This window comes from Galeopterus variegatus, unplaced genomic scaffold, assembly GCF_000696425.1.
Source record: "Galeopterus variegatus unplaced genomic scaffold, G_variegatus-3.0.2 Scaffold977, whole genome shotgun sequence".
NCBI classification, from domain to species: domain Eukaryota; kingdom Metazoa; phylum Chordata; class Mammalia; order Dermoptera; family Cynocephalidae; genus Galeopterus; species Galeopterus variegatus.
The window spans coordinates 393,769-414,873 of NW_007727088.1; the positions used below are offsets into that span (position 1 = coordinate 393,769).

General features: G+C 41.8%; 1 protein-coding gene across 1 annotated transcript in view; it reads right to left on the minus strand.

Annotated features, from left to right (window-relative positions):
- LOC103591494 (microtubule-associated serine/threonine-protein kinase 4-like) overlaps nucleotides 1–6,739 on the minus strand; it is a gene marked incomplete at its 3' end in the record, with an annotated part of 269,334 nt that extends 262,595 nt beyond the window's left edge. Inside the window, exons 1-2 of the mRNA XM_008573969.1 lie at nucleotides 6,619–6,739; nucleotides 6,142–6,272 (exon numbers count right to left, since the gene is read on the minus strand). Of these exons, the coding sequence (XP_008572191.1) occupies nucleotides 6,142–6,272; nucleotides 6,619–6,739 (252 nt within the window). The remainder of the gene's footprint in view (nucleotides 1–6,141; nucleotides 6,273–6,618) is intronic.
- Between the last annotated feature and the right edge of the window lie 14,366 nt (nucleotides 6,740–21,105).

A 21,105-nucleotide genomic window follows, 5' to 3' on the forward strand; every position in this document is an offset into this window, starting at 1 on the left:
ATGAGGAAACAGTTTCAGTATTAATAACCTAGCCAAAGTCACACAGCCTATAGTGGCTGAATCAGGATGAGAAGTCTGTACCTTTAGGCACTATGGACCCTAACCCCAGAGCAGAGAAATACTGGCTGCTGACTCTGAAGGGATAAAGGAAAGGAACACAAACCCTTTTCCAAGCAATACCATAGAATTAAGAACATGATCAGAAATGATACAGGGTGTCTTTCCTCTAAAAAATACAATCATCTCTTCTAAGATGATGCACAGGCACATGCACACACCCCACTCGGCTTTCTCTAAGGCCAGGCCACCTTGTCACTGACGCTCCTCCTGGTGGGACATATTCTACAAGGATTCTTTCTCCAGTTTATCATCCATATGCCCTGCTTCCATGCCCTTCAAAAAAAACTGGATTCATACACCGTATCCACTAAGTCTGAGTGGTAGACAGCCTTTGTCAGAGGCTCTAAAACACTGGCAAAATATAAATATTTGACACTTCCTGGAATACCTCAGACTAGAGCTAGTAAAAGTAAAGCCTTAGTTCTTTGCTGCTGACTCTTCCCTCTCTAGGAACATCCAAGCAAACAAGCCAGACTCTAGAAATGTGTCAGTACACACATACCACGGTCCCCGTCAACAGGGAGGCACAACCTCACGACCATCACCCTCATGCTCACTTCCGGTAAATGTGACCCCACAATTTACTATGGAAATGAGCATTTGCAAGACCCTCTTCTCACTCTCCACTTGTGTCAACAAAGTTCTTCCTTCAAGAAAACACCAGGCTTACAATGATATCGCAATGAAAAGTAACATGAATATTCAAGCCTTCAAGAAAACACCAGGCTTACAATGATATCGCAATGAAAAGTAACATGAATATTCAAGTTAAGATGTTCTCTTGAAGAAATTTAAATTCCTTTCCCATTATATTTCACATGTATTTACCTGGAGTACTTGACCTACCATATCGCAATGAAAAGTAACATGAATATTCAAGCTAAGATGTTCTCTTGAAGAAATTTAAATTATTTTCCCATTATATTTCACATGTGTTTACCTGGAGTACCTGACCTACCAGGAACAACTCTCCCCCCCGCCCCCTCACACACACTCCGTCTTGTCTACACACCATTATCAGTTCCACACGAGGTGTCAGTTCCAATTCTGGAACATTTAAACAGGCTACCCCAGCAGTTCTTAACAGGCGGACTTCATGTGTCCAGCCTTCCCAACATCCAAGTCTGATCAGGTCACTTCCTCGCTTCAAATCCTCAAGTGGCTCCCAGTGCCCTTAGAATGAAGTCCAAACGGCTCTGTATGACACAACTGCTGTGTTTCTGTCACTCAACCTCCTATGCCATGCTCTCCTCTCCTCCACGCCAAACAACCCGATTCTTCTCAGAGCCACGGACACCCCCACGCTCTCTCCTACCTCAGGGCCTCCTGCTACCTGGCTCACTCCTACCTCCTTCCTACCCCATCTCACACCTGCTCGTCCCAGCTCAAACTTCACTTCCTCACTACACAGAGGCAGCCCTCAACCTCCAGATTTGAAAGTTGCTCAGTGCTCTCTCCCCCTCCTTCACAGACAGTTCCCCCATTTGCCACTTTTGAAATCGATTAATGAATAATATGCATTTTGTGACTGTCTCCCCCAGTAGACAAGAAGCTCCATGAGGTCTCTGTGCCCAGGACAGACCCTGACTCAGAGACTTGAAAGTTGCTCAGTGCTCTCTCCCCCTCCTTCACAGACAGTTCCCCCATTTGCCACTTTTGAAAGCGATTAATGAATAATATGCATTTTGTGACTGTTTCCCCCAGTAGACAAGAAGCTCCATGAGGTCTCTGTGCCCAGGACAGACCCTGACTCAGAGAGTCAGACTCAATACATATTAGTTGACTGATTTTCTCATCTCATGGCTCTTACTGAAGTATTAAGTCAAAAAGTAGACTAAATAATAAATATGCCAAGATTGATGCACTACTTGTCTTTTCAAAGTATGTAGCTACTGTGATTAATAAAATATAAATTCAATGAAAAGCTTTGCTGAATTCATGGTTGCTTTTTGCTATTTATTCTCTTAAGCAAGGAACACCAGAAACTCATCTACTGCATTACTACCATGTGGGGACCCCCACACACATACACCCAAAATGATATTAAAAGCAGTCCTCAAACTCATACACCATTTAATAAAGAACAGTCTAAAGACAGCCCATAATTGTGGCCATTGTTAATAAGAGAAACTGTTTGCCAACTTATACCAATAAAACAAATCCCTTAGCGTAGCAGAGTATATATGGGTTGTATATATTGAGTTGGAAATCCTTCCAACTACTAAGCCCTCTTCTGCCATTCTAAGAATCCCTGAAAGTTTCCAGTCCTACTATACATAGGGAAAAGCAGTTAACAACAGTTCACATGCATGTCCTCTCAAAGGCGTTCTGAGTGGATCCTCAGAGATTTCATTCTGTTCAAAATTTACCAGGAAAAACTGTTCCTAATGTTTTTCGCTGTTATCCACAAGGTTTTTCTTGATTAGAGGTGTAGAGGTTTGAGTGTCATAATTCACAACAGACAAAATACATGAATACACGCACAGTCACCCTTCAAATATGCAACTGTTTTCAGAGTTGTCATTTTTTTCCTCATTCAACATAAATTTACCAAGACCCTACCAACATATCAGAGGCACTGTGCTAAGCGTACAAACACAAAATTCTTGCTCTCAAAGTGTACCAACAATTACCAAACAGCACCCAAGTATTTTATTAGAGTCATCACAAGGTGCTTTGGGAAGGGACTAGGCAGAATGCCTAAAGGCAAATCTCAGAAATACTGTCAGGGCAACTGACCTCCAATCTAGATCATCTTAACTATCAGAAATGCAGTGTACTATCCTCAACATACACAGGTTTGGGTAAGAAGCAGAAGTCAGATGTGGTTTTTTAAATTAAAAAGTCATGCACCACCTCTAATTCTCATGTGTTTGATATTAAATACATAAAAACTACGATCACTGCTATGTTAAACTATTGTTTTTAAGACACCAAAGCTTAAAGGGCTGATTTAAGTGCATGAGGCTTTGTAAGTTTACACAAATATTGACAGCATAAAATATGAAATAGGTCAAACACTGTTGATATTACTAGACATAATGAAAACAGCTTTAACAAGGTTGCCAAAAAATTAACACTGCAATAATACACTAGAAACAAATTTTGCTGTTTTTTAAAAATTAATGCAATAAGTTACTATAAAAAAAAACTTTGGAAAATAATGACTCTCCCAAGCTAGACATAACATTTTTAAAAACTAAATGAACCTCTTTCCACTTTATGAGTTGCACCTTAAGCCTTTTAATGTTTTATTCTCAATGCCTTGTATAGTACAACTAACACTACACTAACGGTGCCTTGTTAATAATACAATCTGAGACAAAAACTGTTTCCCAGCTTATACTAATAAAATGGGAGAAAACTGAATAGACAGCCTCAGATTCTCTGAAGATAGGTAGCATAAAAACTATGTATTAATAGAAGGACAGCCCAACCTTGTACTTCCATTTCCCAAAATTTTGTCACAAACGAACTTGAAAAATTAATATTTACTACTGTTTACTTGGAACTCAATGCTATATGTTAGCTACTGTGCTAGAATTAAATTAGATGGCATGTGTAAAATGTCTAACAACTCTATTGCTATTATTCCCATTTAAGAGGTGAGAAAACTGAGGCTTACAGAAGTTGAATGGCCCACAATTACACACCTCGTCAGGGTGGCAGAGCTAGAAATCAAACCCAGGTCTTTCCACTAAACTGACAGTTTGTAACCTGGCATTCCAGAATCCTCTGAAATCATAATTATAATTGTGTGCACTTTCTGAGGAGAGGGACAAGGGAGCTTTCATTGGTTTCTCAAAGAGGCCCACAATCTCACAAAAGGTTAAGATCCACTGCACCATACCACTGCCAGTGTAGGAAACACAAAATGCACACTGGGCTTCAACCCCTTTCATCAAGGCTATCACTTCTCTACTCCTGAAGGGGGAAAAAACTATATGGTTTTAGTTTCACTTTAAAGTTCTCAGAGCAAGATTTCACTCCTGGACAAGTTCCAGCTTCCCCTGACACAGGTTAAGTTATACAATAAATTGCAATACCATATCAGTTTACATCCAATTCTGAGATTTCGCCAGTAGAGATCAATTATTATTTAGTCATTCCACTTTCTAACTTGTTTCAATCAACCCATCCTCACCTTATTGCCTGTGAAATAAGCTATGATTATATCCTCTTCCAAGAAAGTAAAACACCGTCACCCCAAGGCCAGGCAATAAATCAACTACAGAATCAGGATCAAAAAAGGAAAAGTTCCCAACTCTCCTCCCCGCCCCTAACTCCCATCTGCAAGACCACGTCACTTACCTCTGAGCTCACTCTCAGCTAAACAGAAAACATAGGGCAACCTGTCTACCAGTAGCAGTACTAAATTAGAATAACTCCCATCTGCAAGACCACGTCACTTACCTCTGAGCACACTCTCAGCTAAACAGAAAACATAGGGCAACCTGTCTACCAGTAGCAGTACTAAATTAGAATCTAGTGGTAAATAATTAAGGTATACCCCCAGCTTCCCAGGGACAGTGTGCTCATCTCTGAAAGTTAAGGCAGAAGTCACAGGGCAAACACCTGGGCCATGTCTGGCATCTTCTTATAGTACAGGGCTTGGTCACCTCTCTGCCAGGACACAGTTCTGTGGTGGGTGTGGCACTCAGCAAACTCCTCCCACCCTCTTACCAGGATCAAAATGGAACTATGCATCCATCCAAAATTCCTGATCAGATAGAGGAGTATTTGTGTGGAAATAAACCTTACTGTGAAGTTCCTCGCTTTATAGATTTTAGAATTGAACCTAAGAGGAGTGAAAGGACCTACCCAAGGTCTCACAACTCAGGAGCAGAGACAGTTCTAGAAAGCAGGTCTCCAGACACCTGTCTAGAATCTCCGAGAGCATTCAGGCATGGATCACGGTCACTGCTTGGCCACCACCAACTAAGGTTTGCTCCATCTCTACGAGGCTAGTACTTGCCTCTTCTCATCTTCTGCCAGATCCAATCTTTGCTTCGAGGCTACGGACGCAAGGGACTTCTGCCAGGACACTGGCCTCAGCTTGCTTTTTCTAGGGACAAAGGCAATTACTTACTGAAGCCAACCCCATCAGAGATGAGAAAAATACCACTCTGGCACTGAGGAATTAATTTTACAACGAGGCTATGTTAGGGTGACGTTTTATTTTTGGCCCTGCCTGAGCAAGATGACTTCCCCACACGAAACGTCCAAAGCAAACATTCTTGAAGACATGAAGAACCTTACTGTTCCTTAACTGTCCTCCAAAAGCAGGAAACAGCCGGAAGCACACTAAAGCTATATGCAAGTCCTGGACAAACATCCTTCCTGGAAACTAGGACGGACACAGTACCCCCAAACAAGGTGAGACGCTCCCTGTTCGGTTCGGTGACGAGCGCTCACCTGGACACCCTGGAAACAAGTTGGAATGGGAGCTGCGGGCGCCCACGTCTGCGCCGCCGGCCGAGCGCAGGGAGTCCTCTCCTGGAGGAGCTGCCCGGGGGACCCGCCAAAACCGCCAGCGGGCGATCCTGGGGGGCCCGCGCCACTGAGACCGCGCAGTGCAGCTACGCCCCCAATAGCCCCCCAGCCCCAACGCACCATCCCTCCCCATCACCACACTCCCCCTCCGCTCGAGCGCTTCGGTGGGAAGCAACGCTCACTTGAAAGGTCGCATCTCAGTTGTAGGGACATGCCGGGCGTGCACATCGCACCCATTCACAGACCGACCGGAGGTGATACGGACATTGAGTTTGCTGCTTCGACATTTTAAAAGCGCACCATCAGTCAGCACATGTAAACACACACACGGGGTAACAGCCGCGGGGAAGTCAACGACCCGCAGGGAGGCTCCTAACTGTCGTTACCCCGGGCTCAGGGCGGCGCGCCTGGGGTCCCGCCCCTCTCCATGCCACGAGCGCCCCTGCCCTCCGCCAGCGCGCGGGTTAGGGAGCTGGGGTCGCCCGGCAGCGGGCCCCGGAGGGGCGTGGTGGGGGAAGTCGGGCTCACCTCCTCATCCTGCTCCTCCTGGGACGCGCTGCTGTCCCGGGGTGCGGGCGGCGCGGCTCCTCCGCATAGGAGAGGCAGAGCCTTGAAAATTGTGCTAGGGAGTTTGGTCTCAGTCTTAATGGCAGCGGGAGCTTTTGAAGGTTTTGAAGCAGGGTTTGATGTGATCTGATTTGCAATTTAGAATAGAGGCAGGCAGGCATGGAAGTGGGGTTAGACTAGCCACTAGAAAATTAGAATAAGCTTAGATAAAGGAGGATGGTAGCTTGGACTAGGATAGCAGCAGTAAAGATGAAAATAAGTGGATATATTCAAGGCACATTTAGGACATAGGTAATGAATTGTATGTGAAAGGTAAGAGAACAATAGTTTATAACTTGAACAACCTGATGGATGACAGATCCATCACTGAGAAAGGAGAAAGTTTGAGGTACATCAAAAGAAGAAAGCCAGTGAAGCTGGTGGTTGAAGGGAACCCACTTGATAGCTCTGTCTCTTCCGTGTTAATGGAACTCAACTGTTTTGGTTTCCTAATAGCTTTCTTGATGTGGAAATGCCGTGACCTTTTGCAGACTTCATTCTCGTTGGCATTGTTGTACATACGTTCACAGGATGAAATAGGACAGCCCATTAAATATTGAGAGGACTATTATTTGGAAGAAAGATTAAAATGATTTTATGTGTCCCTAGAGAAAAGGGAAAGACAGATTTTAGCTAAGCATTAATAAAGAAATTTATACTGATTAATAAAAAAGAAAATGTCAGGAGATGGTAGTAAGGTCCCTGAGATTGGAATTGTTTATGCAATCCTCTGTGGCCACTTTCTGGGATTATGTTAGAGAGTATTCTGGATGAAGGAGAATCTGGGAAGGGGAAGACCAAATAGATGATCACTAAGCTCTGTTCTAACTCTGAGATTCTGTGGTTCTGTGAAGTTTCCATGTTCCTCTTCTTCCCATTGCGTAATAACTTCGTATAGCATACATTATACGAAGTTATACGACCTCTCGGACCCAAAGTGCTGCCCGAGGGGCGGCGGGGCCGCGGCGCGCGCTCAGCGCCTCGGGGGAAAGCCGTGGGCTGCTCGGCTCCGGCTTGCTAGCACTGCCGCTCCCGGGCTACGGGCAGCCCCGCCGGCGACTACATGGCCGCGGCGGGGCCGCAGGAGCCCGCAGCCAAGTTAGCAGCCGCCGGAGTCCGGCGGCAGACGGGGGCTCCAGCGCGCGGCGACATGCCCGCTCGGGTCTGCGATCTGCGACCTGCGCTGCACAGTCCTCCCGCGCGGCGTCCGAGCCGCGGGGACTGCGGCTTCTCCGGCAAAACCTGCCTCCGGCACCGAGCGGAGGAGACGGGCAGCCCGGGGAGCCAATGGCACGGCAGGCGCGCCCGTGGGCGGAGGCTGCAGCGCCCCGGGTGGCGCGGGCGTCAGGTAGGGGAGGCGGGCCGAGGCGCGGGCGGTGCTGTCCCGCCGAGTGCTGGGGCCAAGGGGTCGAGGACCAGGAGCGGGTCCCTGGAGCAAGGGAGTGGAGCCCGGAATCGGAGCCAAGGGCTGGGACTCCAAACTTAGCGAGGGAGTGGCTGGCCGTCCTTGGGACTTCAGAGGGAGACGGCGAGGGGGTGGTGAGACCTTGGAGAAGAACTGGACTTTGTCTCAGACAAGTGGAATCGAGAAAACTGACCAGAAGGAGGAGGAGGTCTTTATAGGGGGAAAGGAACCATCCGCACAGTCACGCACGTACGCACCCGCACCCGCCAGAGGGCTCGAGGAGAAAGGGGAGACTTCATGGTGTGATGAATGCATCCAAAAGGAGCTGATCTCCAATTCCTTGTTTTCCATTTAAGCTCGTTGGGCCTCAGTTTCCTCAACTGTAAATAGAGACATTAATATCGGTCTTGCCTGGCTATGGGCAGGATTAGAGCAAATATACACAAGGCATCAGCAGAGTGCCTGGCCTGACACAAGGAGAATTTTCAAAAGACTGTTTTCTGGCTTCATTTCTGTTTATAAACTAAAAAGTTAAGTCAAAGACCTGTAGCATTTGAAAGGGAGGAAAATAAATTATGCCCCTGTATTTAATTAGGACCAAGCTGGATTAGAAAGGGCTCTGTGACCCTAATCATTGCCTGTCTCTACATAAGCTGTTGGAAAGATGAAAAGAGTTCACATTTCCATTTTACTTTGTTCCAACTCTGGACTGTAAACCAGCAAGATGCAGGACCCGGTGCATTTTCCTTGCCTCTCAGAACTAAGCCCTAATCATTGCCTGTCTCTACATAAGCTGTTGGAAAGATGAAAAGAGTTCACATTTCCATTTTACTTTGTTCCAGCTCTGGACTGTAAACCAGCAAGATGCAGGACCCGGTGCATTTTCCTTGCCTCTCAGAACTAAGAGAAAGATCTTTCAGCAAAGGCACCTTGAGGCCCTCCCTGGGGCTGGACAATGCAGCCTTTGGTGTGACTTGAATTTCCTCTGAAGCCAGCACTCAGCTCAGTAGTGGGAAATAAATAAATGAAATAAATGATTCCTCACTTGCCTTCAGCTCTAGTCGCATTCTGAGCTCTGGCACTGTGACCTGCGTTATAAATCCAAGCAGCTTCAATTCCACAGACATTGATTGAGATGTGTTCCAGTTGCTTGCTTGCAGGGGATACAAAGATGAATAAGGCAGGTCCCCTGCCCTTGAGGAGCTTATGATCAAGTGAGAGATTTAAAGCTGTGGTAAGTGCTACAGGAAAAAATGTGCCATGACAGGAGAGGGGGAGTTACAGAAAAACAGTAGCAGGTCCTCAAACTCAGGAGTCCTCAAGAATCTCAGATTTCACTTTGCCAGAACAGCTTTGCCAAAGGTCCTTAAGAACTGAAGGACTTAATTTGAAAGCCCCTTCATCTAATGAGCACTTTTATGCTATCACGGTATTTACAAGATACCAATATCTACAAAGCTTCATCAAATTAGACAGCAAGCTTCGTCCTGATCAGTTTCCTGCCCCCAGGATGAAGGGGAAGAAAATATGATGTGAGCCTCTTGCCACAGACAGCCATACTGAAAAGGGACTCTGGCTCTCAGGCTTGCATTATGACACTTCAGAATTATCCACAGGGATGTGAAGACCTGCTGAGGCAAAAGGACAAGACTAGTAACTAAGCTAAGTTATGAGAGAGAGGCTGAAGAGAGAGCACAGTGGGGCAGTCTGAATCCAACCCTGGGTCTTACAATTACTTTCCTATTCAGTAGTATTGGTCTTTTTCTGAGTCCCTATGTGGTTGATTCACCAGAGCTGAACTGAAATGATGGCTAAGTCATTCACATAAAAGAAGAGGAGGGGTTGCCTTTCAGTGCATCGGGAAAAAAGAAGCAATGACATGCTCTGAATTACTAAGGGTCAGAATGATAACAGTTATTGCTTGAGCCCTAAGCATCTGCTGTGGATGGTCTCATTTAGTCCTGGTAACAACCCTTGATATAGACTCTATAGCACCACGTTGTAGATTAAGAAACTGAGGATCTGCAAGGTAAAATAACTTGCCCAAGGTCACACAGCAAGTAAGTGGTGGAGCTGTGGTTTAAATCCAGGTAGTCTTTTTTAAGCAATCCAATATAATGCCACTTGGAACAGACAACTTTTTCAAATACATATCTATATGCTAGATTCTAAATATCCATAGGGCACAAATTTTGTTGTCTTGATTCAATATGTAAAAGAATATACTTGGGGAACAGATTTTTTGTTTCACAAACATTTATAAGGCACTTACTATGTGCTAGGCAAAGTTTTAATCAATTTCCCAATGTTAATTTACTTAATTCCTATATTAACTCAATAAGCTAGAGAGCTACTATTATTATTCTCATATCACATTTGTGAAACATGTAAAAACTATGGCACTGAGAAGTTAAGTAATTTGCCCAAAGTCACACAGCTAGCAAGTGATGGAGTCGGGATTCAAACTTGAACAGTTTGGCCCCAACGTTCTTTCTCTTAATCCCTACAGATCAAAGTCAAGCACTAGATCAGTATTTCTTGAACTTTTTAAACCATAACCCCCAATAAGAAATATATTTCACATTGCAACTCATGACACACATATGTACATACAAATACAAATAAAACTTTATGGAACAATACATATCCTTCCCATAACAAAGCAGTCAGAAATTTTAACTTTATTTTATTGAAAATAAAGATGCTAGTTGTGATTTACTAAATGGATTTCACACTCTACTTTGAAACCTGCAGTTTCCAAACTATACTTGATCATCTCCACACCTGCCTATGAGACAAATATGACTGTAATTCAGGCTGAGTTTCCAGACCAGAACTGGGCAAACTCAAAGGATGACTCAATAAACAGAAGATGATCAGAAAGTCAGAATAGTTCCCCCAAAATATCTCAATTAGGCCCATGGATAAATCCTGGGGTTTGGCCACACCACTAGACCAAAATCAGTTTTGATCAATTTAAATCCCGCAGTTCAGCTTTCCTATCTTATTAATTAAACATCTTCCTTGGAGGCCAGAAAAGTACCCCATCCAAAATAACTTCTCACAAATGTCCCTAATATTGGAGACTTCAGGACCAGAGATGGGTGTGAAAGAGTGTCTTTTTTTTTCCCTGCAGTGTCACCATAGGCAGGAGCCAGAAAAATTTAAATGACATCATAACTCCTGGGAAGCCAATAGTGTAGCCTCACATGATGGAACAAGACTGCCCTATAGACTAGAAGGGACAAGGTCAGCCTACTCCAAGGTAAGCAGTCTCCATACATTCTGTTGGACTTCTTCCCAAGTGTTTGGTTCAGGGGCAAGCACCCCTGGACACCCAGTAGGTGTTCATTTTGTTTTGTGATTGAGCACTTGCCCCAGGTTTCTATGTTGTTCTCCTAAGTGATGGAAGACATTGCCTCTGGGAGTTTCTGTTGTCTCTGTCAGTCTCTGCTGCATGGATGGGGCCTGGTGTGAATGTCAAGCTCTGTCTCTGTCAGAGGGAGAATGTTCTAGCACAAGTCATTCCATCCTTAGTCTATTATGAATGTCATGATATTTTTCCCAAGCATTAGGTTTAGGATTTAATAAAATTGAAATCAATTGTCCTTCTTTCCTACATACATGAAATTAGAACATCATAAACTCAGAATGAATATTTTTGCAAAATCACAAGTATGTTCATGACTATTTAATGCACTATAAAATCCTAATTATCAGACTTTCTTTGGATTATGAAGGTGACATTATCCACCTTTGGTAGATTTTTTTCATTATCATTATTAATGATTGATTTTCCTGATCCCCCTTGACTAATGAAGTGTAATTTTGAGACAGAGTAAACACTGATCAAAAGGTAGCTGTTAAGGTGGCCTAGCTAGGGGTTTCTGATTTGTATCTTAGGGTGTAGGATACAGATCATAGCAGTTTCTGACTATCCAGCCAGTAGGTAAAGCCCTTATTGCCTCCCAAACTTTTGTTTGTGTTTTAGTCTCTAAGAAAGGAAGAGTTACAGTTACAGTACAAAGTTCCAGAAGATAAGTAGAAGAATTTTTAAATGATGTACCAAAAGAACAGACGAGGAAGGGTAATAACGTGAATTGCAGCTGTTGGGTTCTGTGACCTAGAGGTTGAGAAGGATGGGAAACTAATCTATGTTAGCAAATTAAAACAAACCTGTGATGGACCAAAAGGAAGTATGCTGCCTACTTGATCTCTTAGATCAATGTTTCTCAATGTGTTATATGTGGAACACCCATATCAGATAAAGAGGGGAGCAAGGGATGCTGGTTTCCTGGCCACACCTGAAGGTCTGGGAATCTGTAGTTTTTAAGGATCACCCCAAGTGAATATCAAGGGTCCTAAAGATTGAGAATTACTGAAGGTGATCCTAATTTAAAGAAAATAGAGCCATTTTATGAGATAAATGTGCATGACTCTATAGAAGGTAGTTAGAATCGGCTTGATTGACTGTAGTTCACATCTCTTTGGACCTCTTTGTTATTATTCCCCTGGAGACCAACAACCTTGAAGAGACAAAGGCAGCTCAGCAGCTGGATAGTAATATGCATGCTCTAAAAACAGCTGGACAAACTGAGCTAATACACAAAAAGAATTGAGGATAATGTTCCCTTGAGGATTCTGTTTAAACAAAATTCAAAATGATGACCTATTTCCCACAGAAGACTCCAATTTTTGGCATTTTTTCTTTCCAAGATGGATATTCGCATCTGGGATTTTTTTTGTCGTTGTTATGCTTTCAGCATGAAATGTTGTTATTATCACTTTTCATTTTTCCAAAAGATTTATTCAGTACTCTCTGCCTGTTGAGGAAACAGAAGAAAAGCAAGCACATTTACTTGTTTTTATTCATTATAGAGGTTTGCTTTCAGAGCCAAACAACTTCATTTCCCATTTTCAATTCTTAGAGTAGTCTCCTTGACTCTGTCTACACTGCGTGGTGAGAAGTTCCATACACCACTAACCCCACCTGACTAATTAGAAAATAAGATGATGTTGAATAGTAACCGAACAAATAGCAACTCTTTCCCCAGCCATGAGCCACTTTGCAACCCTAGGGGTAATTTTTAAGGCTTTTTGTACTTGAGGAAATAGTGTCATCTGGTCCCTTTCCCCTCAGAGTGTGGTTTGCCAATAAACACACGTGGGAGCTTATTAGAAATACAGAATCTCGGTCCCTGTCCCAGACCTACTCAGTCAGACTCTTAACAAGATTCCCAGGGGCTTCATAGTCACATTAAAGTTCGACAAGCACTGCTCTAGTACTCTGATTCTCAAACTCAGCTGCACGTTGGAATCACTCCTGGAACTTTAAAAACTTCTGACACCTAGATTCCACCCCCAAAATCATCTGTTTTTGAGTATTTCCTCAATTTGTGGCACCATGAGTTGTTCCAGGCTCATTTTGTATTTTCTCTGCCTCAGCCCTAAAATCAACCACTTCCCACTTAGGGAACTTGTTAAATCCTGGTGCTAACCAATCAAATCAGAAGAGCAAAATAGAGAATCACCATTAGGGAAATACCACAGCAATAATTATTTCGGGTTCAGGCAAAAGTGTGAGAAGAGAAGGATTTGCATAGACTCAAAGTAATTCCACCAAGATATTTAATACAAAGTGAAAGATAGTAACTTTACAGTGAAGAAACCCAGCAGACACCAACTTAACCATGTAAACGTCATGAGTAATAACATCCTGAGCCCCTTGCTTTGAAGGACACATCATTATTGTGGTTTTCTTGACAAAAATGCATAACCTCACTCCAATCATGAGAAAACATGACAAACCCAAATTGAGGGGCATTGTACAGAATTACTGACTGGTAATCTTCAAAAGTATCAAGGTCATGAAAAATAAGAAAAGTGTGAGGAACCATTACAGAAACTAAGAAGTAACAACTAAATACAATGAGGGATCCTGGATAGGATTCTGGAACCAAAAATTGTACCTTAGTGGAAAAATTGGTGAGATCTGAATTAAGCCTCTAGTTTAGTTAATAATATTGTCCCATTGTTAACTGCCTGTTCTTGATCATTATATTATGGTTATAATTTTGTTATCATTAGGGGAAGCAGGGTGAAGGATATAGGGAACTCTTTGTACTTCTTTTACAACTATTCTGAATGTCTAAAATACGTTCAAAATAAATAATTAAAAAGCAAAAGTCTCTAGGTGATTCTAATTATAACCAAGGTTGAAAACTACTACTCCAACCCTCAGTGGCCCAATTTTTTCCTTCTGCCTTTTTCCTTACTCAAGGAAAATAATTTTTTCCTATCTTGCCCTTATCAAGTAGCCTAACTTCGAGCGGGAACAACACTATGAGCAGCAACATCAGCCAATTTCTATCTCAGAAAATGTCCTTAGTGAGTGCCGTGGGAACTACACACTTGGAGCATAATCATAAAGGTGGACATACATGGAATCTTGCTGCTCTATATCCATTCTGCTTGCTTTGGTAAGAGCATCCCAATTTATTTTTAAGGAATTACCTACTTCCTTTTGAGCAGTCTTGACCTCAATAGTCCAGGAGTAGGCTATCCTTGTACTTTGAATCTTGAGAAGAGTAACACAGGAACAGCAGAGTCTAGACAAGACTGTCAATTAGCTCCCATTAACTAGATCCAGAGCTGCTGTGGTTCCAATAATTTTCCAACTCGTATTCTCCAGCTTTTCCTTTGATTTTTGGAGCTACCAATAAAACTTTCTTCTGATTGAAGTAGCTACAGTCAGCAGCTGTCGCTTGCTACCAAGGAACCCTAAGAAATACAGGTATGCCAACCTGAATCCACTGGTCACCCAGTCTAGGTGGGAATGAGACATCTGAATGCAATCCAAAGGCCATTAGTGACACTAAATTTAAAGATGTATTCCTGACCTCAGTAAGAGTGTTGCTTCCACAAAATTTTAGAAAACATTAAATGTTTCAAGTGTAAGAAGGGATCCTTCCTATTGGAGTTTAAATACTTTTTTTTCAAAAAAGGAGTGAACTGACAGTAAAAAGACTATTTCCGGTTCTGGCAGAAACAGATCCTAGCACCACCCTATGTTGGAATTGTCTCTCTGTCTTCCCATTAGGTTATGAGGGTCTTGAGAGCAAGAGCACACTATATCTCACTCATTCAGTATCTTATTTATGCTAACACCTAGCAAATATCTGGCATACAGTAGTTCATGATAAATACTTATTGGATGAATTAATGAGACTATTGCCACCACGTGACTTCAAATCAAGTCTTTGTTTATCCAATCAGTCTAAGACTTGTATAGGTTGATTAAAAGGACCCAAAATATTTTAGGAGAAGGAAAATCTATTTATGTAGTAAGATAGCTTTGTTCCTGAAAATTCTCTCATTTTAATATAATAATTGCATGAAAACTGTATTCCAAATCACTATCACTCTGTTATGCTCACAGTAGTTTCTTCCCAAGTATTTGCCTTCCAAAAACATCTAAATGAATAATGCAAGAGAATTGTTGAGGCAGGGAGGCTGACAAAACAAAATGGTGGGACATTTCAGCATTGTGAAAATCAGAGTTCTTAGTTGCTGTATTAGTATGTTTTCTACACTTATAACAGATTACCTGAAACTGGGTAATTTATAAAGAAATTAAATTTATGTCTTACAGTTTTGGAGACCGGGAAGTCCCCAGTCCAGGGAACATATCTGGTAAGGGGCTTCATCTTGGTGAGAACTCTCTACAGAGTCCCGTGGAAACAAAGGGTGTCATATGGTTAGAATAGCGAGAGAGTTTTCATGTTCTCACCTTATAAAGTCACCAGTCTGCACCCATGATAACCCGTTACAACATGAATGGATTAATCCATTCATAACAGCATATTCTTCATGATCCAATTACCTCTTAAATGCCCTGCCTTTCAAATATCATAATGGTTATTTCTCACCCTCTTAACACTATTACAATGGGATCAAATTTCAATGAGTTTTGGCAGGGGCAGTCAAGCCACAGCAGTTGCCAGTCACAGAATCTATTCTGTCTTGTTTAAGTAGGAAGTAATTTATTAAAAAAAATATTAGAATGCTTACTGAGTCTTTGGAAGAACTGAAGAAACAGGCTCTGGAGTAATCTGCAAGAACAATCCCCAGAACCTCAATGCAGAACTGGCAGGGAAGGAAAATTGCTGCTCCTGATGGTTCCAGAGCCACACTGCCTCTCCCACCATCTGTGCCTGCAAAATGGTTGCCCTGCACCCCACCTGCTTCCTCACATATATCATTCCTGTATCAACATCTCCGTGTGTGCATCTGATTAGCAGAATCTAAGTCACAGGACTGCACCCTGGAAGCAAAGGAAACTAAGAAGTGTGGGAGGTTTGCATTCTATCTTGGGAAGATGGGATTCACACCATGGGGAAACATCATAATGTACAAAGAATGTCAAAAGATTTGGCTAACAGGGTAAACCAGAATGATTTAGACTTTAAAAGGCTCCAGTCCTTGATTTATTGTCCCAATCTACCCTCTGGCATAATATTTTAAGCTATCAGGTAGATGTGGGCCTGAGCATCAGCTTCAGGATGCTTGCTCCAAACATCAGAGTCATTTCTCCACTAAATATCTCATAAGGGGAAAGAATCATCATGTACCAAACATGCCAGACACTGCTAAATGCGTTATATGCATTATGCATTTAATCTCCTCAAAAACCTCAATTCAAGGATATAATTCCCACTTTACAGATAAATTAGCGCTGAGAAATTGTTTTTTTTCAAAGTCACACAGTAACGCAACCATGCTCTTCCTCTTATATTGGGTTCTTAAGGAAGGCATTCACAGAACCATTAAAGATGGTACTGGCTTCAGGAGCCCATGTAATTGTGAATGTGCATTTTTCTGGGGAGATCATCTATAGTTTTTATCAGATGTCATAAGGAGCATATGACCCCCAAACAGTAATGAACCACTACATTTCCCAAAGTTGCAGTAGATCAGTTTAGAATCAGAAAGCTGTTGTTGTTGTTGCTGGGGGTAGGGGGAATGCTCCAACTAAATTTTTTTTTTATTGTGGAAAAAAAAAAAAACCAACCAAACATAACACGAGATCTGCCTTCATAAATGTTTACATGTACAGTGCATTATTGTTCATTGTAAGCACAATGCTGTACAACAGATCTCTGGAACATTTGCATCTTACATAACTAAAACTTTATACAAATGGAATAGTGATCTCATTTTCCCCTCCTCCCAACCCCTGGCAACCAACATTTTACTTTCTGTTGCTAATGAGTTTGACTAGCCAACTGAATTTTTAAATTTTTGACCTTAGCACTTATTGTTTGTGATATTATTTTGCAATATAAGATTTACATTTAAAAATTGAGCCAGGAACCCTCTCTCTTGGGGGTGGGGGAATGCCTGTCTGTGCAAGAATGAGCAGGGGTTAAAAGCGGTGAGAAGGGCTCTCTCTAAAACATGAGAAAGGACTGAGCAAACCAAGAGCATATTTTTCATTTAACTACTGAAGTCCTAGCTGCACATCAGAAGGCCTGGCATCTATTTGTGACTTTGCCACCAACTCCATTTATCAGGGCCTCCATCACCTGTGTGATGGGGGTAATATAAAACCTGCCATCATTTCCTCCATCACAATGTTATGACATTGTTTTGAAAGTACTTTCATTTTCCCAACAGAAAGGCATTATAGATCTCTCTCTATATATATACCAGTTATTACTTCTTTGGGAGAAAGAAAAGACCTCAGAGAAGATGGGGCTCAAACCTACTAGGACTGAGTCACTTCTGAGCCTCACAGGCATCCATATATGGGATGTTCTTTGTGAAGAAAGACTTGCTTATTTCTTATTTTTTCATTTCTAGTGAGTTGTTTCTTCTCCTCTTTTCATGTGTTGTGTTGTTTTGAAAATTCCAGTATAAATAAGCCTCTCAAATTGTGTTAGCTAGCTGGAATGTTGCTTTAGATGGTTCATTATTTATGTCTTGCTGTCAGCATGCATAATATTTTACAGAACACAAAAGCTTTACTCTACGAACAAGATAAAGATTATTTTAAAAGAGAAGGATGCAAGGAAGCCCAGGAGAGTCAGCCTGGCTCACTAGTAGAAGTAGCGGTATACACCATAAATATAGCAGATCTTCTAAATGTAGCATTTTATGAACAGGGTCAACCATCTGAGTGTGAAATGTCCCCTTTTTTGCCATCTATTTCCCAAGCAATCAGTTTTTAAAATGGCATTTTGGAAAGGTAATGAATATCTACTAACACTGGATGTAAACTTAATTTCAAAGATGTGGAATGGACTATAAATTGAAAACAGTGAGTGATTTCCATAGCTCAGCCTGTTCACACCAATGGAAATATGGATTACCAACAGGGGAAGCCAGGAGCTCTTCTCAAATAGGGTAACATGCCAGATAGTACAAAGTTGAAGTGGTGGTGGTGGTTGTTCTTGATGTTATTGTTATGTTCTGTTTTCTTGAGTGGTTTTCATAAAGAAAAATATGAAGAAATTCACAATTATGGTAGTATCTAATATAAGATTTAACATATGATATTTATTAAGCAGGTGACAGGGAGGAGAGACAAGGGAGAAATTTTGAAAACAGCTTCCCTTTAATGTCTTCTGCTAACTATTGTAATTCTTAATTTCAAACCGTGCTGTTACATATTATATTGCTTGGATGCAGATTAATTGATCTTAATTAGATGTCAAATGTAGGAGCAGGAGCTACTTCCTTAGGAGGTGAAGACTTCTTCAGATTGCCACCAGCACAGGAAACCTGAGCTATATTGTATTGCCTCCATAGGAAGCAGATAACCCTCCCGCTTGCAAGATTCCCTCCATAACCAATGGGTCAAGTCTCATTAATTTTTCCTTCACATAACTCTCCTATTCATTTCTTCTTTCCATTTTAAATTCTGCTTCCCTGACTCAGGCAGGGCCCCATCCCCTCTAAGATTACTGTTACAGCCCTCTAAATGATTTCCTTGCTCATAGTCCAGCCCTTCCAATTTACCTTGTACCCCCATGCCAGATTCTTCTTTCAGAAATACTGCTTTGATCATGCCTCTCTCCTGCATGTCAAGGGCTATCCACTGCTAATAACATAAAGCCCCAAATTCTTAGCCTAGCATGCAAGGCCCCACTGTCTTTCCAGGTTCACTTCCCAGGCCTCCCTCCACAAACCTTACACTCTTGCCAAACCAGATTATTCTTGTTTGTGGCTCAGCTCTCTCTCCCATAAGTTTGTATGTTCCTAGAATCCTGTTTAGCTCTTCTCTCTGCCCATTAAAATGTGACAGTGACTCAAAGTATATATATCTGACAAAACTTAACTAAAATTCAGGCCCCTGGGTGGCAGTTTTGAACATTTCCTCTAGTTCTTTGACACTCCTCCCACTGAGAGGTGGCGTTTAGGTCCCTATTCTTAAGTCTGGGTTGACCATAGGGATTAGCCTTTAACCTATAGAATCCAGCAGAATTGTTGCTGCATAAGTTCCAAGGTTCTGTGAGAATTAGCCGTGTAGCTTCTACCTGCTTCTCTTGGAATGCTTACTCTGGAGGAAGCCAGGCATCACACAAGAAGTCCAAATACCCATACTGGAGAGACCACAAATAGATACTCTGGTGGACAGCCCAGCTGAGCTCTAGAATAGTTGATGGACAGGGAGGACATACCTGAGACCAGTCAAGCCTTCAGATGACAGACTGCAGCCCTAGTCAACTTCCCAGGATCATCCCAACAAGCCCTTCTTGAATTTCTGACTCCCTAATTGCAAGTAAAATGAATGGTTGTTTTAAGTTACTGTGTTGGGGTAATTTGCTATGCAACGATAGTAACTAGTACACTTCATAAATTCTCTCCCTGACATCCCAATCCTACGGCCACCTCTCACTCCTCTAATTCCAAAGCAATAATTCTCTACCCTCCCTGACTCAGAAACCATTCATTGAAGCATCTACTAAGCGATGGATACCTGGGGAAGCAACAGGTTTTGAGAAAGACACTAACCCTGCTCTTAAGTTATTGACAGTCTGCTGGACAAGAAAAATAGGCAATTATAATGCATTACATCTACAATACATGTTTGAGCACTTATCTGAGGCCAGGCACTGTACCATAGCGAGATGAGATTGGAAATACCAATTTTTATGGGCTTTGGGATATCAGTGCAGTATTATCCTAGAGACAACTAAGTAGGTGAGTCTGGGGTTCTGGAGAGAGAAACGGGCTGAAGATTTAGATTTGGCGCCAAGCAGTCATAGATGATCGTGAAAGCCATGAGCATGCATGAGATTCCCCAGGGACTGGGGTGGGAAAGGCAGAGAGCCTAGGTAAGAACTCTAAGTACAGGATCATGTAAGGTAAAGTAAGAGGATCATTCAAAGGAAAAGAAGAATCAGAGAAAAAGCGAGGAAGCCAGTCTTGGAGTCACCAAAATCAAGGAAAATCAGCGTTTCAAGGAGCAGAGAGGAGTCAGCTATGCCAGATATTAGGGAGGCCAAATAATGTCATTTCTGAAAAGCATAACTTTCATTTAGACAATAATATTGTCGCCAACATCCCTTTTATTGCAATCTTGGGCTGTTATTTTAAAACACTTTTAGGTATTATAGTCTCACTAAAGTCATAAGTTCTTTGTGATCAGGGATTGTTTGTATTGCAAATTTGAACTTCACATAGTTACAAAACTCCAATATGTAAAGCTAAAACTATTTTTTAAAATTTATTTATTTTTTAATTGACACATATTGATTTTACATAGTTATGGGGAATGGAGTTATATTTCAATACATGTACATAATGTGTGGTGATTAAATCAGGTTAATTAGCATATTCATCATCATGAAAATTTATCATTTCTTTGTGATGAGAGCATTTGAGTTCCTCTCTTCTAGCCATTTAAGAACATACAATAAGTTATTTTAATTATAGGTGCCTAGCGCTACTGAAGACCCCTAGAACTTACTTGTCCTATCTAGCTGTGATTTTGTATCCATTAACCCACCTCTCTCTATTCTCTATCCTCCCTCCTACCTCCCCTTCCCAGCCTCTGGTAACCACTATTCTACTCTCTACTTCTATAAGCTCAACTTTTTTCTTTAGCTCCCACATTAGAGTGAGAACATGCAGCATTTTTCTTTCTGTGACTGACTCATTTCACTTAACATAATGTCTTTCAGGTTCATCCATGTTACTGCAAATGACAGGATTTTATCCTTCTTCATGGCTGAGTAGTATTCCATCATGTATATACCACATAATCTAAAACTATTTTTTGTTAACTGAAATTATCTGGTTCCTACTTCTGCTAATAGATTTAATCATGCCATTCTTTATGTAACTCAGTTCCTTCTATTTTTTTAAATTTATTATTATTTTTTTTTACATTTTAAGATGTTGTTGTGGAGCAGTTGGGGTGGAGGGGGAGAAGGGAGAGGGGAGGGAGATAGGGTACAAGGAGGAGGAAGGAGGGA